This window comes from Ruditapes philippinarum, unplaced genomic scaffold (genome assembly GCF_026571515.1).
Source record: "Ruditapes philippinarum isolate M1 unplaced genomic scaffold, ASM2657151v2 ctg612_1_1_1_1, whole genome shotgun sequence".
In the NCBI taxonomy this organism is placed as follows: domain Eukaryota; kingdom Metazoa; phylum Mollusca; class Bivalvia; order Venerida; family Veneridae; genus Ruditapes; species Ruditapes philippinarum.
In genome coordinates this window covers 227,312-241,452 of record NW_026856417.1, presented here as the reverse complement: position 1 = coordinate 241,452, position 14,141 = coordinate 227,312, and the positions used below count along the sequence as shown (strand labels likewise).

The 14,141-nt window shown below is 34.3% G+C and overlaps 1 protein-coding gene across 1 annotated transcript in view; it reads right to left on the bottom strand.

Moving 5' to 3' along the window:
• Positions 1 to 14,137, bottom strand: part of LOC132746457 (uncharacterized) — a 50,757-nt gene extending 36,620 nt beyond the window's left edge. Inside the window, exons 1-10 of the mRNA XM_060735610.1 lie at positions 14,000 to 14,137; positions 13,781 to 13,869; positions 12,752 to 12,858; positions 12,184 to 12,361; positions 11,363 to 11,499; positions 8,959 to 9,159; positions 6,507 to 6,717; positions 5,705 to 5,832; positions 4,428 to 4,947; positions 2,908 to 3,690 (exon numbers count right to left, since the gene is read on the bottom strand). Of these exons, the coding sequence (XP_060591593.1) occupies positions 2,908 to 3,690; positions 4,428 to 4,947; positions 5,705 to 5,832; positions 6,507 to 6,717; positions 8,959 to 9,159; positions 11,363 to 11,499; positions 12,184 to 12,361; positions 12,752 to 12,858; positions 13,781 to 13,869; positions 14,000 to 14,006 (2,361 nt within the window). The 5' untranslated portion in view covers positions 14,007 to 14,137. The remainder of the gene's footprint in view (positions 1 to 2,907; positions 3,691 to 4,427; positions 4,948 to 5,704; positions 5,833 to 6,506; positions 6,718 to 8,958; positions 9,160 to 11,362; positions 11,500 to 12,183; positions 12,362 to 12,751; positions 12,859 to 13,780; positions 13,870 to 13,999) is intronic.
• Positions 14,138 to 14,141: the final 4 nt, after the last annotated feature.

Genomic DNA, 14,141 nt, shown 5'->3' with positions numbered 1-14,141 from the left:
TAGGTCTAGCTCTTTTGGTTCTTTAAAAGACGATTTTTTTTAAGTTTTTTACTATATGCATATAGGGAAAATCAATTACCCCCTGGGGCGGGGCCAATTTTGACCCCAGGGCTTTTATTTGAACAAACTTGGTAGACATCCATTAGAACATGTTTAATGCCAAATATCTAAGCTCTAGCTCTTTGGGTTTTTTAGAAGATGATTTTTTAAGTTTTTACTATATGCATATAGGGAAAATCAATGACCCCCTGGGGCAGGGCCAATTTTGACCCCAGGGCTTTTATTTGAACAATCTTGGTAGACACCCATTAGAAGATGTTTCATGCTTAATATCTAAGCTCTAGCTCTTTGGGTTCTTTAAAAGAAGATTTTTTTAAGTTTTTACTATATGCATATAGGGAAAATCAATGACCCCCTGGGGCGGGGCCAATTTTGACCCTAGGGCTTTTATTTGAACAATCTTGGTAGACACTTATTAGAAGATGTTTCATGCTTAATATCTTAGGTCTAGCTCTTTTGGTTCTTTAAAATAAGATTTTTTTAAGTTTTTACTATATGCATATAGGGAAAATCAATGACCCCTGGGGCGGGGTCAATTTTGACCCCAGGGCTTTTATTTGAACAAACTTGGTAGACATCCATTAGAACATGTTTAATGCCAAATATCTAAGCTCTAGCTCTTTGGGTTTTTTAGAAGATGATTTTTTTTAAGTTTTTACTATATGCATATAAGGAAAATCAATGACCCCCTGGGGCGGGGCCAATTTTGACCCCAGGGCTTTTATTTGAACAATCTTGGTAGACACTCATTAGAAGATGTTTCATGCTTAATATCTTAGGTCTAGCTCTTTGGGTTCTTTAAAAGAAGATTTTTAAAGTTTTTACTATATACATGGGACGTGGCCAATTTTGCCTCAGCAATCTTGGTAGACACTCACTAGAAGATGTTTCATACCAAATATCTAAGCTCTAGCTCTTTGGGTTTCTAGAAGAAGATGTTTAAAGTTTTTTCTTTTGGTTGACAACCAAAATTCTGCATGGAATGGAATTCTTTGAACAACTTTGTTAAGGCTTCACACAAGGAACATCCCTGTGAAGTTTCATTATGATCTGCCTTATGGTTTCAGAGGAGATGTCGTTTGAAAAGTGTGAACGGACAACGGACGACGTACGACGGACGACGGACACCGGACGACGGACGAAGAGTGATCCTAATAGCTCACCCTGAGCATATGCTCAGGTGAGCTAATAAAAATGATAGCATATCTGAGGCATAATGAGCCTTTAACATGTAATCTACAAGTTACTTTAATCTTGTACCAGAAACGGTTGTACTTCTACTTATTTGTATTTGTATAGATTTGCATTTTGACATGTGAAAATACCTCATTCTAATCATGCATTCCAATTTATGCTCCAATTAAATGTTTAAATTATGACTTTCTTTGTTGTTTCTTTCACATTATACCATCTATAATTCTATATTAAAATGTCATTTTAGTGACTGAAACATTTCTAAATATACTTAAGAGGTATTCAACTCTGCAATGTCACAAATGGACTCCACTGGGGTTGTTTTTTTTTGTCATGACGGGATTGGAAATATTTTCCAAGTCAGACATTATCTACTATTTGATGAAGATCTGGACCAATAAGGTGCAAAAAATTTCTGGATCATTTCCCCTCTGTCCATTTTTCTGCAATAATCATTTTTAATGTGCAAAATGACCTTACAAGTGTTGCAACACTTTCACTCAAAGCAGTTAAGAATCACCAAAAATAAAATAAATTTTAATTTTTCATCTACTACATACTACATTGCTATATTATCCTTTGCAAGTTTTTCCATCTACCTGAAAATTTCAAATTTTATGTCTTTAGGCTCTTTGACCTTTGACCTCAGGTAGATATCCTATAATAGCTCAAAACACAAAGATCTTTATCCCTTGAAACTTGCAGTAAGGGCAAGTATATGTTATTTATTACTCAAGGCCTCCATAGTTACTTCCCTTTTTTCCCCCATATCATTAACACCTCAACAATTACTTCCCCTTACGGAAGGAATTTCATGGCCAGAATATCTTATTGAATAAAAAATATTTTAATTATTGCAACAACCTTGTATAACTATAGACACTGGATGGTGAAAACACAGCAACTTTTTGAAAACTGAACTTTTCAAGTTTCATCGCAAATAGCTTCCCCTACAAGAAATAATATCAAAGTACCTCATGTTGATTGTTGAATTTAATAATCATAAATACAATTCTTTGAAAGAATGTGAAAGAAAAAAAAACCTTTCAGAACATCTTTGGGCAGATCTTGTCCATTTAATCTCTCTTTATACATTTTACTGTAAGAAATTTACAATAGGGAGCAGCTGTCTTGCAGCGAAAATGTCTCCATCTAATCCAAAGATAGACAGTTCAAGCTTAAATAAACTAGATATGTATCCAAATATATATAGCAAATCAATACCCCCCCCCCCCCCTGCAAATAGCATGGGCATAATAGTATTATACAATTAAATCAGATGTAAACCTCTTATTTTTCATTAACAAGTCAATGAACAGAATCATACCCTGCACCGGCTGAAATATCAAAGCTGCCATTGAAACTGACCAATAGTACCCTTTAGTTTATAATATACAAATTTATTTCAGTTTGTGTTTCAAGCTATAAGCTTATTGAAACACTCTTGAAATTGTTCCTGAAATCAACCAGTGCTAAGCAATGAATGTAATTTCTTGCTCAAGGAAATAATGGCTTGTCCGTGATGACAGGGTTTGAACCCACGCGGTCAGCAATCCTTAGATAACAAGTCTGACGCGTTAATCACTTAGTCACACCGCCACTAACAGCTACTACCCTAAAAGGGTAGAATAAAAAGTTAAGCTTTTTACTTACCCTAGCTTCAATAATCTCTGGTAGAACAGGCAGGAAGTCATCTCTGATAACCTTTGACAACGACTTCTCACATCTGACAGGACTCTCTTTAAACCACTGTGCCAAGTTCATCCAATCCTCCAAAGTCTGGCACACCAGGTGCCAGCGTGTACTTGACTTGGACGGAGTGGGTTCTACTGCAGGTTTAGATAAAGTAAACACATCAGGTTTAACTTCATCTTTCACATTGGCTTCTTCGTCATCCTTTTCTTCAGTCTTTACGTCTTCAGTATTTCTCTTTCTTAAACTTCTCTTAACACCACTGACATTAGAGTCATTAGAATTTCCCTCCGTTTCAATGTCATATTTGGCTTCTACTTCCTTCTTCACATTACAACTGTCCTCATCCTGTTCATCCAATTTTTTGTCACTTAAACCTTCTTCAATTTCCATTTTTTCTTCAGTATCAGCTTCCACTTTTTCAATATCATCAGTTTTAACAGTAGCTTTGTCACTTAAACCTTCTTCCGTTTCCATTTTTTCTTTAGTATCAGCTTCCACTTTTTCAATATCTTCAGTTTTAACAGTAGATTCATCTTCCACAGGATCAGCTTCAGTCTTTATTTTGCCATCAGCAATGTTGTCAGGGTCTCCTTTAGAAATTTCAACCTGTTTATCTTTGACATCCTCTTTACTTTCATCAATCTTGTTATCTTTTACATCAATATCATTTTCCTTCATTTCCACGGCCTCACTTTTAATCCCTTCACCAATGACTGGCTTTGAATCTGTATCATCTTCGACCTAAAGAAAACATAATTGGAATTATTTTGCAAAGCCACAAATTTTAATGTTTTTCTTTATGCCATCTTATCAGTGTTATTGACAACATTCCTAAGAATTCTTAAGAATTTTATCTACCTTGCATGATTCAATACCAAAAGCAATGAGAGGTAAGTTAGTTTTGAAAAATGATCTTGCACAAAACTTTAATCTGAAATTTATTAAGTAAAAGAAGGGCAATAATTCAGTCAAAATCACAGGAAAAGCTAACAGTCTAAGAAAGTAAACTCCATTTATGATCTAAAACACATGTGTGAAGGTTAAATCAAGTGGTTGTTTAAGTATGAAGTTGTTCAAGAACTTGCAATTTTAAACATTCTTTTTTAATTCAGAAAGGGTATTATTTAGTCAAATCAATGCCTGAGTCCTGGGTCTCAGATAATGCCCTCCAATAATAATCTTGAAGACAATGATCATGCATGCAAATCTTAAAAACAGGAATTTATTAAGTTCTCAATGAGCCATAATTCAGTCAAAATCCATGCTCGAGATATTAATCTCCAATTATGACCTATAAATACATGTGTAGATTCGACCAAATATCTTAAGTAATTGATGAAATTTAAAGTTGTTTTAGAAGCTGCATGCAAAACTTTAATCAAAAGATTACATCACTGAATATCACTGATTACAAGGTAAAATAATAAAAGTCAAGATTTTTCTACAAATTATTCTAAATGAAACAATAAAAACAATACCTTCAACTTATTTTCTTCTTCATTACCCTCTCCACTCCCAACATCTTCACAAGTGTTCTTTTCATCTTTGACACCTTCAACATCATCACATACTTCATCATCAATTTCTTTTGCATCCTCTTTACCTTTATCTTCTTCACATACATTTTCTTCCCCTTCTTTTCCCTCTACTTCTCTTTCCTTCTCATACTCCTCACCTTTTGCCTCCCTCTTGCCTCCATTTTCTTTACATTCATCTACTTCCATTTCGATGCTGTCTTTTTCTTTTTCAGTCTCATTTTCAGCAACATCATCATTCTCCTTTTCAACTTCACCATCACCATCTTCATCATCATCATTTCGACTAAGATCCCTTTTCAAGTTTAAAGTAGCAGTTGGTCTTCGCGAGGTTCGCTTTGCAGGACCCGCAGATTTCTTCGATGTACTAGATTTTGCAGATACCTTTGAAGTTTCAGATCTGAGAGAGCCTGCAGATTCATGACCACTGTCAACATCATAATCATGATCTTCTTCCGTATCACTGAAAATAAGGATAGTTTCAAACTTGTTATCAAGAATAAACAGGAATTGTAAATCATAACAATAGGTTTGTACATTTTTTATCAAAAGCCTGTTAACAATGAACTTGTCTTGAATTATTTTGTAAATGTATAAAGAAAGATACCAAACATTAAAGCAAGCAGGATATATTTGGGAGCAGAATCTCTATTTATATCAAGGAAACAGAAACTTTTAAAGACGAATGCAAAGTAAAATAGTTAATATTGAAGAGATCAACAATAAAAAAAGTCTGCTGTTAAAACTATAAATCTATCAAGGGAGACAACTTTGCCACATATCTATTACAATTCTAATTCAAAAATTTTGATTTTCTTCAGTGCAAAAGTTTTTGTTTTTTTTTCCTTTTACATTCAAGTATTATATCTAAACATTAGTTTATTTAAAAAAAACATTAGTTAAGGAGCATGAAATACAATTATAATGCAAAACGTCTTGTATTTGAATTTCCTACAAGCATCTACATGTAAGTATGATAGTTTAGGCTCATGTGGGCATCTTAGCCAACAAATCAAACCCGCATAAGCTTGCTGTATGGTTATTCTATTGTGTTTTTTTTTTATTTTTCCTATTCAGTTTGACTGAATGTCGATGATCAATTGTCACAGAGAAATTTCGCTTTGCCCAATGATCGTACGAGTGGCCCCTGCATTACTTATCTTATGCCTGAAACGACAGCGTCCCTTCTATCTCACATATAAATTCAACATAAAGTATACCTATTATATGGCGAGGGTAAAGGTTCTGGTTGTTTCCTTTTCCTAGCACTTCGTCTGACACCTGTATCAACCGGTGGTTCCGGTGCTTTTTGTTTTTTTGCAGATTTCCTCCCACTAGATCTTGTTCCCTACAAATAACAATATAATCATTATTTTCAATGACTCCAATATATACGCTCTTCTGTTTAGATAAAAGCAGTCAAAACTCCAAAAATATTGCAAGAAAAAAATGCACCTTGTCATGATAAGCAAGTATTCCAAGTTTCACGTTGATAACTTGTAAAAATATTTGAATACTGTTCTACATTAAAGTTATTGTACAACTACAATGACGCAGCAATCCTAATAGTTTGACTTTTTTCTTCTTCAAAACAGATGAGCTAAAAATGACATGCTTTGGTTTTTTCTAATTCAAACATACTTAACCTGGCACAACACATAGATGCTGTCAGATCATGGTCTGCACTGTTCACTATTTTCCCTAAAATTATCAATGGTTTTATTTAGATTGTTTGTTTGATTGGGTTTTACGTCACACCGACACAGTATATAGGTCTCATGGCCACGTTCTAGCTTTACTGGTGGAGGAAGATCTCGGGTGCCCTTCCGTGCATTATTTCAGGCACGAATTGTAACCCTGAGTAGAAGCACCGACGTTCCGTAAGCTAGCTGGATAGCTTCCTCACATGAAAGAATCCAAAGTCCCTGTCGGGATTTGAACCCACAGCGGTGAGGGGCAAGTGGTTTGAAGTCCATTAAGTAAAGACATTTAGCATGGTAAAAATTAAAACACATTGTCTACCTTAACTGGGGTTTCCTTTTTTGGTGTTTTCTGATTGGTTGCTCCCCTCTTGGCTGGTGTTTTTGCAGGGGTTTTTCTAGATTTTCCTCTTCCGGTTTTCTTTTCTACGACTTCTTCTACCTCGGTGTCTTCTTGTGAAGAGTCATCTATTTCTTCCTCCTCCTCTTCTTCATCGTCTTCTTCTGAAGAGCTGCTAGATTCAGAGGATTCACTGAGGAAAAATAAAATTTGTTTGTTTCATTGGGTTTTACGTCACACCGACACAGTATAGGTAATATATCCACATTCCAGCTTTACTGGTGGAGGAAGACCTCAGATGCCTTTCAGTGCATTATTTCAGGCACGAACGGGCACCCGAGTAGAACCACTGACTTTCCGTAAATTAGCTGGATCCTTTAAATTAGATGGATCCTTCCTCACATGAAAGAATCCAAAGTCCCTGTCATGATTCGAACCCACTGCGGTGAGGGGCAAGTGGTTTGAAGTCAACGACCATAAACACTCGGCCACGGATGCCCCAAAAAATTTCATATTGTTTGAATTTATTTTATTTGATAAAGAACTAAAAATGTGTCCATAGGACACAGGTGCCCCCACTGCAACACTGTTCTGTCAATCTTATGACTCTAGGTCAAATATTTTTTGAAAACTAAAAATCTTTTACTAAGTAAAGGGCAAGAACTTTACAAATACTGAATAAATCTACAAGCAAACCACAAGGTGCATAAGTACACATGCTGACCAACATTCTTGTAAACTTTCAGGCCTACAAGTTAAATACTTTTTGAGCTATGCATGAACAAGTTGAAAATTGCAAATTTATACTACTGTAAGTCAAGGGCAATAACTCGATACAAAACTGAAAAAATCCAAATGCAAAGTCCCAGGTTCATAGCTTCACAGTGATGTGAATCATTATTCCTGTAATTTAGTGATGTTGATCATTATTTCTGTAAAGTTGGTTGATTCTAACTCAAGCACTCAAGGAACAAATAACAACATAATGAAACGGTTTTTACTAAGTCAAGGGAAATAACTCTACAAATACTGGATAAATCCACAAGCGAAACCCCAGGTGCAAAACTAAATATGCTGGGCAACCTTCCCATAAGGTTTAATGACTCTATGTCAAATCCTTTTTGAGTTACATGCGACACAAGTTGAAAATTGCAAACATTTTCTAAGTCAAGGGCAATAACTCTAATAATTCTAAATAAATCCACACGAAAATACCCAGGTGCACAACTACACATACTATCAACATTCCTGTAAAGTTTCATGACTCTAGGTCAAATACTTTTTGAGTTACATGCAACACAAGTTGAAAATTGCAAAATTTTACTACGTCAAGGGCAATAACTCTAAAAATACTAAGAATATCCAGACAAAAATACCCAGGTGCACAACAACACATGCTGATCAACATTCCTGTAAAGTTTCATGACTCTGGCTCAAATAATTTTTGACCTACATGCGACACAAGTTGAAAATTGCAAAATTTTACAAAGTCAAGGGCAATAACTCTAAAAATACTAAAAATATCCAGACGAAAATACCCAGGTGCACAACTACACATGCTGATCAACATTCCTGTAAAGTTTCATGACTCTAGGTCAAATACTTTTTGAGCTATGTGCGACACAAAAGAGATCGGACGGACGGACCGACGGACAAGGGTAAATCTAAATGCCGCCACTAAAGTGGGGACACAAAAATGGTCACTTCAGATGTTGTCTCCCCCCCCTTCCCCCAACATGTATGACTGGAAATTTTTAAAAATTGTCTTTTAAAATTTTTTATAAGTTATTTTTGGTTTGGCTGTGAGTCAAACTGAAAATATAAAGGTCATAAAGGTCCAGTTACACTGGTGGAAGATCTCAGGTTTCCCTTCAAGCATTATATCGGACACAAGAGGGCACCTGTGTAAAGCCACCGATGTTCTGTAAGCTAGCTGGATAGATCTTTGTTTGAATATGAAATCCATTAATAAAACTGATCTTTGGGGGACAATCTTTCAGTATTTCAATTTGATAATGAAAATCAGGACATGCTGCTAATAAGCACATCTACTCTTGGTATAAAATTTCAGTAATATTCAGTCAGAAGTTGCCGAGATATAGTTTGGACAAAAACTATACTTGAATGACAGAGAGACAGACAGACACACCTTGCAATCACTATACGCATCCCTTAAGGTGTAGAAAAACCAAACCTTTGACTAACATTTTTCCTTATGCCACTCATCAAATTCCATTCACTTTAAATAAGGGCTTCCGTAAATGGAAGTTTGGGAGTCATTCACCCCTTGATTTTGGCTTGTGACTTCCAAAACAAATACTTTTCTTCTTTACCCTATATAATTTGACTTCCAATATCAGAGATTTTGCAGTCTCTGTCTTCCAAATTTTTAAACTGAATGGAAGCCCTGTTTAATTCAAAATATCAATTTTACCTTTCAGGTACTGCTAATTTTCGTGTTCGTAGCCTTCCACTTCTTCTTGTCTTACTATCCTCAGCCTTCTTAGCTTCTTCAGCTTTTTTCTCCCTTTCCGCCTTCCTTAAAGCTTTCAATTTTATCCGCTCTTCTTTTCTCTGTCTCTTCTCTTCTTGCTTCTTTCTTTTAGATTCGATTCTTTTTTCCCTGTCCTTAGCTCTGCAATTGAAATAAGATCCAAGTAACAAAATTTGTATTTATTTTAAATCTTCTTTGTTCGAGTTATGATTAAGGCTGTCACAATTACACATTAAAACGTATTTTTACATCTCTTTGAAATTTTAGGGGTCCAGTGGATGCACAGCCTAGAAAAGTAGGGGTCCAGGCCTGAATTTTAGGGGTCCAAAATTATATTCACTATAAAAGACTATGAAGACCACTCTATTTTGCTTAAAATCATTTATTTACCCTGTGAGAAATATGCATGTATATTGTACTATTTTCATAAGAAGTATATGATTTCAATATTTTTTATCACTAGGTTTTTTTACAGCCCTTTACAAGAATATCATGTGCTATTTCCAAGGCTTATAAGTCTTTGAGTGGCTGGAATGTCAAGTTTTAGTAGCATATTTTGTTATTGATAAGGTGATTACACCAACAGACTGAAAATTTGTACTGATTTATTTGTAAATATTTTAGCTGAACTAGTAAACACACAATAGATATCTTTACAGACCAGTCAGCTAAATATGTTGCGTTTTTTAAAATATCATATAACAAAAGGCCGACGAAACCGCTTTTGCACCTCCTCATAAGTTACGTCCGCCGAAACCATTATATTTATAACACCAACGATAAAAACATACCCAGTGACTTAATTTCTTTAACACTATGAAAATAGGTTTGCAAAAAGCACTGCTTTTTTTATTATTGCCGTTCATATACAAATTACATTCACCGAACTGGTAGATCGAAATTGGATACGCTAACCAATAGTAATTGCTTGTTATAAATAGTCTGTCTAAATATAGCAACAGAAAAACCAAAAACAGCTACCTAAAATAGATCTTGACGGTAAACTTCATCAGTTACTGTAGCTTGCACAATAAACGTCATCAGTTTCTGCAACGGGCACTTGCAAATAGCATGCACAGTAGATTTCAATTACGTTAACTTCCGAAATAAACAAATGCAAGCATTTTCTGCACGATGTATTAGATTTAAATGGAATTTTGTGAGCTTCGAGAAGAAAGAGATAAAATCATGTCGGTCAGAAACAATAATATCTATTGTCTAGGATTATTTTTGTGTGTACACTTGGACGCAAGTGGATAACTTATATGCGTACATGTCCAAATTTATGCGTATTGGGACGCAGAATTCTGCGTCCCGTAAAACCCTGTTTGTTTCCATTTTCATTCATAAATGTTTATATTTTTTATTGTTTAAACAATATGACAATATCAAAATATCCCACCTGTAATCACAGGGGTTTTTTTTACTAACAAATTGACACCGATAGTCGGCGTCTTCCCCTCGGTAAATAGCCAAGTTTTTTCCCCCAAAAAATTCTATTTTCCTTTAAACTGGATCAGATTTAATAATAACATGGTTTAAAATATTATTTTTCTTCATTTTATGCAGGATAAACCACCAATTGTTGTTCAAAATAACCAAAAACATTGCAGGAAACTGCAAGTACTGTCTCAACATGGAGGCAGCCATTTTTTTTCTTGGCTATATCCCGTACTGAACGGTACTATTTCTGGAAATCAGTTGCTATCAAAATATTGTCATTTTCTTGGTTATTTTTAGTAAAGTAATATATTTTGTACTTCTTATTATGAAAATGACTTATATGGAGCTAAAGTGTGTCACAGATACACTATTATACATATACTGTATTAACTTTCATACAAAAATAGAAGTATAAAAACCATTCACCACCATACATATTAAGAAAATATGTTATACTGCAAAGAATATTTTGCATGATGATAAAGTTTTTAAGGGGAAAAAGATATAGTTGTAACTCTCTACTATGTAGTTAAGTATATAGTATAAATAACGTCATAATAAAGTTTCCCCAAATTGACTTTTTTCGTATATTTTTTCCCCTCCCTACCAGCGTCCAGCGTCTTCCCCTTTTCCTAAAAAAAACCCCTGAATCATAAATAAGGGCGTTTACAACTCTCCAAGTAGCATCACCATGCAAAAATCACTTGTGACTAATTTTTTTTGGTAAAGTTGATTTTCCTTTGAGCAAATGGAGAGAGGCAGAGCGACTATTTTGCCCGACGGTGACAAACATTTTTGACAAATTGGAAACCATGACTAAAATAAAAGTACTTTAAACACTGACTTCCATTTTACATTAAATTACATTAAATTTTACAAAAAGTTAATACACTGGCAATACCTTTTCTCTTCTTTAGTAAGTTCTTTCTTTGGTAATGGATCTTCCATGTAGAGTCTGTTTCCATAGAAATACCAGTACAATGCACCATTTTTGTCTTTTCCGAGGGGCTCAACTCGCATACTGTCTCCCTCAAAACCCTTCAAACATGACCAAAAAAGAACTTATCTATGACAAAACAGAAGCACAATTGTTACACAGTTACAAAAAATATCTGTTTAACCTTTAATTCCCTCTAGACATTTAATTATCTATTTTCTAAATGTGCTTAAATCATTTTTTCTCCCAATCTACGAGTACATTTATCTGGAAATATTATTTTTAGTCCCATCATGTCAAAAAACCTCAGTGGAGTCCCTTTTACATGTAGAGGAAGACATCGGGTGCCCCTCCCTGTAATATTTTGTGCATGAGCATACACTTAAGTAAAACCACTTTATATGTGCATCCTTACACGAAACAGTACAACTTTCTGGCAGGATTCAAAACCAGTGGTTAGAGGCAAGTAATTTGCAATATATATTTAATTGGGAAAAAGTATGAAGCTTGTCAGAATGAATTATATTTCACCATCTCAGTTGTAAATTGAACAGCAGAAAAAAATTTGATTTTCTCTCAGACTTGTTAACTTTCCTCATTGACAGAAAACATTGCTACAAAAGTTACAAGCCAAACTTGCAAGTAAATCTCAATCCCCTTTTTTATGAAAGCAGAGTAAACACCAGACGCAATACTAGCATGAGTGACGTTAAACCAAGATCTTCAAAACAAATACACTCATAGCCTTTAAAGTCTTCAAACACATATTCTTAAAACAAAATTACCTTAAGCAGTTCAATAACATCTTCAGTATCTAGCCTGTATTCACATATAGCATGTATAAATTCAACTTTTTCTCTCATAGAAAGAGCTTTAAACTCGGTCTTCTCTTTGATAGGATCTTGCGAGGTATCCCATTTGTACTTTATAATATCCTTCACATATAGGTCATAATTTGCAATGCTGAAAAAATATAACTTTTACAATAAGAAATATTAATGACATATATCTAGGCAAAAATAATGAGATCAAAATAAAGCCAACTAAAAACCTTACTTTCATTTTTATACAAGAATCTTACTGGAATCTTACTGGAAACAAACATACAAGAAAATGTCTGTCTTATTGCACTGAAATATTGAGTAATTACAAATTTAGGCGTGTGTCACAGTATTGAGCTATTAATTCATTTTGGGAGAAAATGTGTAAGCAGCGGGATAGCTCAGACGGTAAAGCTGGGGTACAGTGTATATTCCTGGTTCAAATCCTCATCAGGCTGCTCATTTTCCTCAACCTAAGACATACGGTAAAATATTGCTATTCAAAATACATACAAAATATCAAAATACATACGTAATATCTTTTCTGCCATAGCATCCATTCAGAAGGCGACACAGAAGATCTAAAAGAAAGGCACTGCCTTCCTCGGTCTCTGATTGAAGAAACCCTTCTTCTAAATCCTGTTAATCATACAGATATGAAGTCAGTAATGTTACAGCAATGTTTTATGGTTCAAATATTTGTTAACGATAAACATGTTGTGGTTGTTGGAAAAATTATTTTTGTCTGCTCAAGTGAAGGTCTATAATGCAAGTGTAAGCAGATTATTAAATCTCTACAGTACAGAAACTTAGATAACACAACACATTAATTCTAAATATTGCCATTTCATTTCTCTTTTCAATTTCCATACACTTAACATATTGGAATGATCTGACATCATTGACTTACTGTAATAGAAATCACGAGTAAAGTTGTACCAACAGGGATTATCCTACATGTTTTATTAGAAATATTCTAAAAAGTTTAAAAATTACCCACAAACTAATGCACATTTTAATACCTTTGGAAACATTTCAAATATCAGCTTTCATTTCAGTAATAGTTTCTCATTAAGTGAATAGCAATGGTTAATAAATGAGAATCATTCAATTATTAAATGCTAATATCAATATAATTTTATGTGAAATTAAGTTAAAAATAAGCCTTAGTTGACTTCATTTTCAACGATGGGTGTGTACCATGTAGCCCTGTATGTATGTGTACGAGTACAGTTCAACATAAACCGACAAAAAATTTTGGCGACGCAAATTTATAGGTTATTTAAATGACTTGGGGGTTGTCAAACTGGCATATACTATATAATAGTTACAAACTTCAATGAGTGAATGTACATGTGGAAGGGCAGATAACCATGTAAAAACTCTTGATTATCTCCCTTTTGTAAACAAATGAATGAAACTGAAAATAGAAAAGAAAAACATGTTCAGTACATTGACAATACCTGATGACAAAAGAATAAGGGAGCATCATAGCTTATAAAGACATGGGATTAAAAAATGGACCAAACCTTGCTTTATACACAGAATAAAACATAATTACCTCTATATCGAAGTCTGTCAAATCAAAGGCACTTCTGAACAAGGAGCAAAAATGAGCTATACTTGGAACTTCCCACCACGAACGAAGATCTGGAACGATATATACATGAAAAACTTATAGCACAAACAATATGTTTATTTGGAAAATGAGACAAATGCCCACAAATATTGCAATAATCATTATTCTATTAAATATCATCAAAAATATCAGAAAGCCTACCGTCCATCTTCCATGCGCATTCAACACAAACGCATGCGCACACAACACGGTCTCTACTTCCGTTCAGGTGTTTCCCTAATTTTCCAAAGTTAATGAAAAATTACGCAGTATATAGTCCTGATTGTATTTGATTTAAAATCAA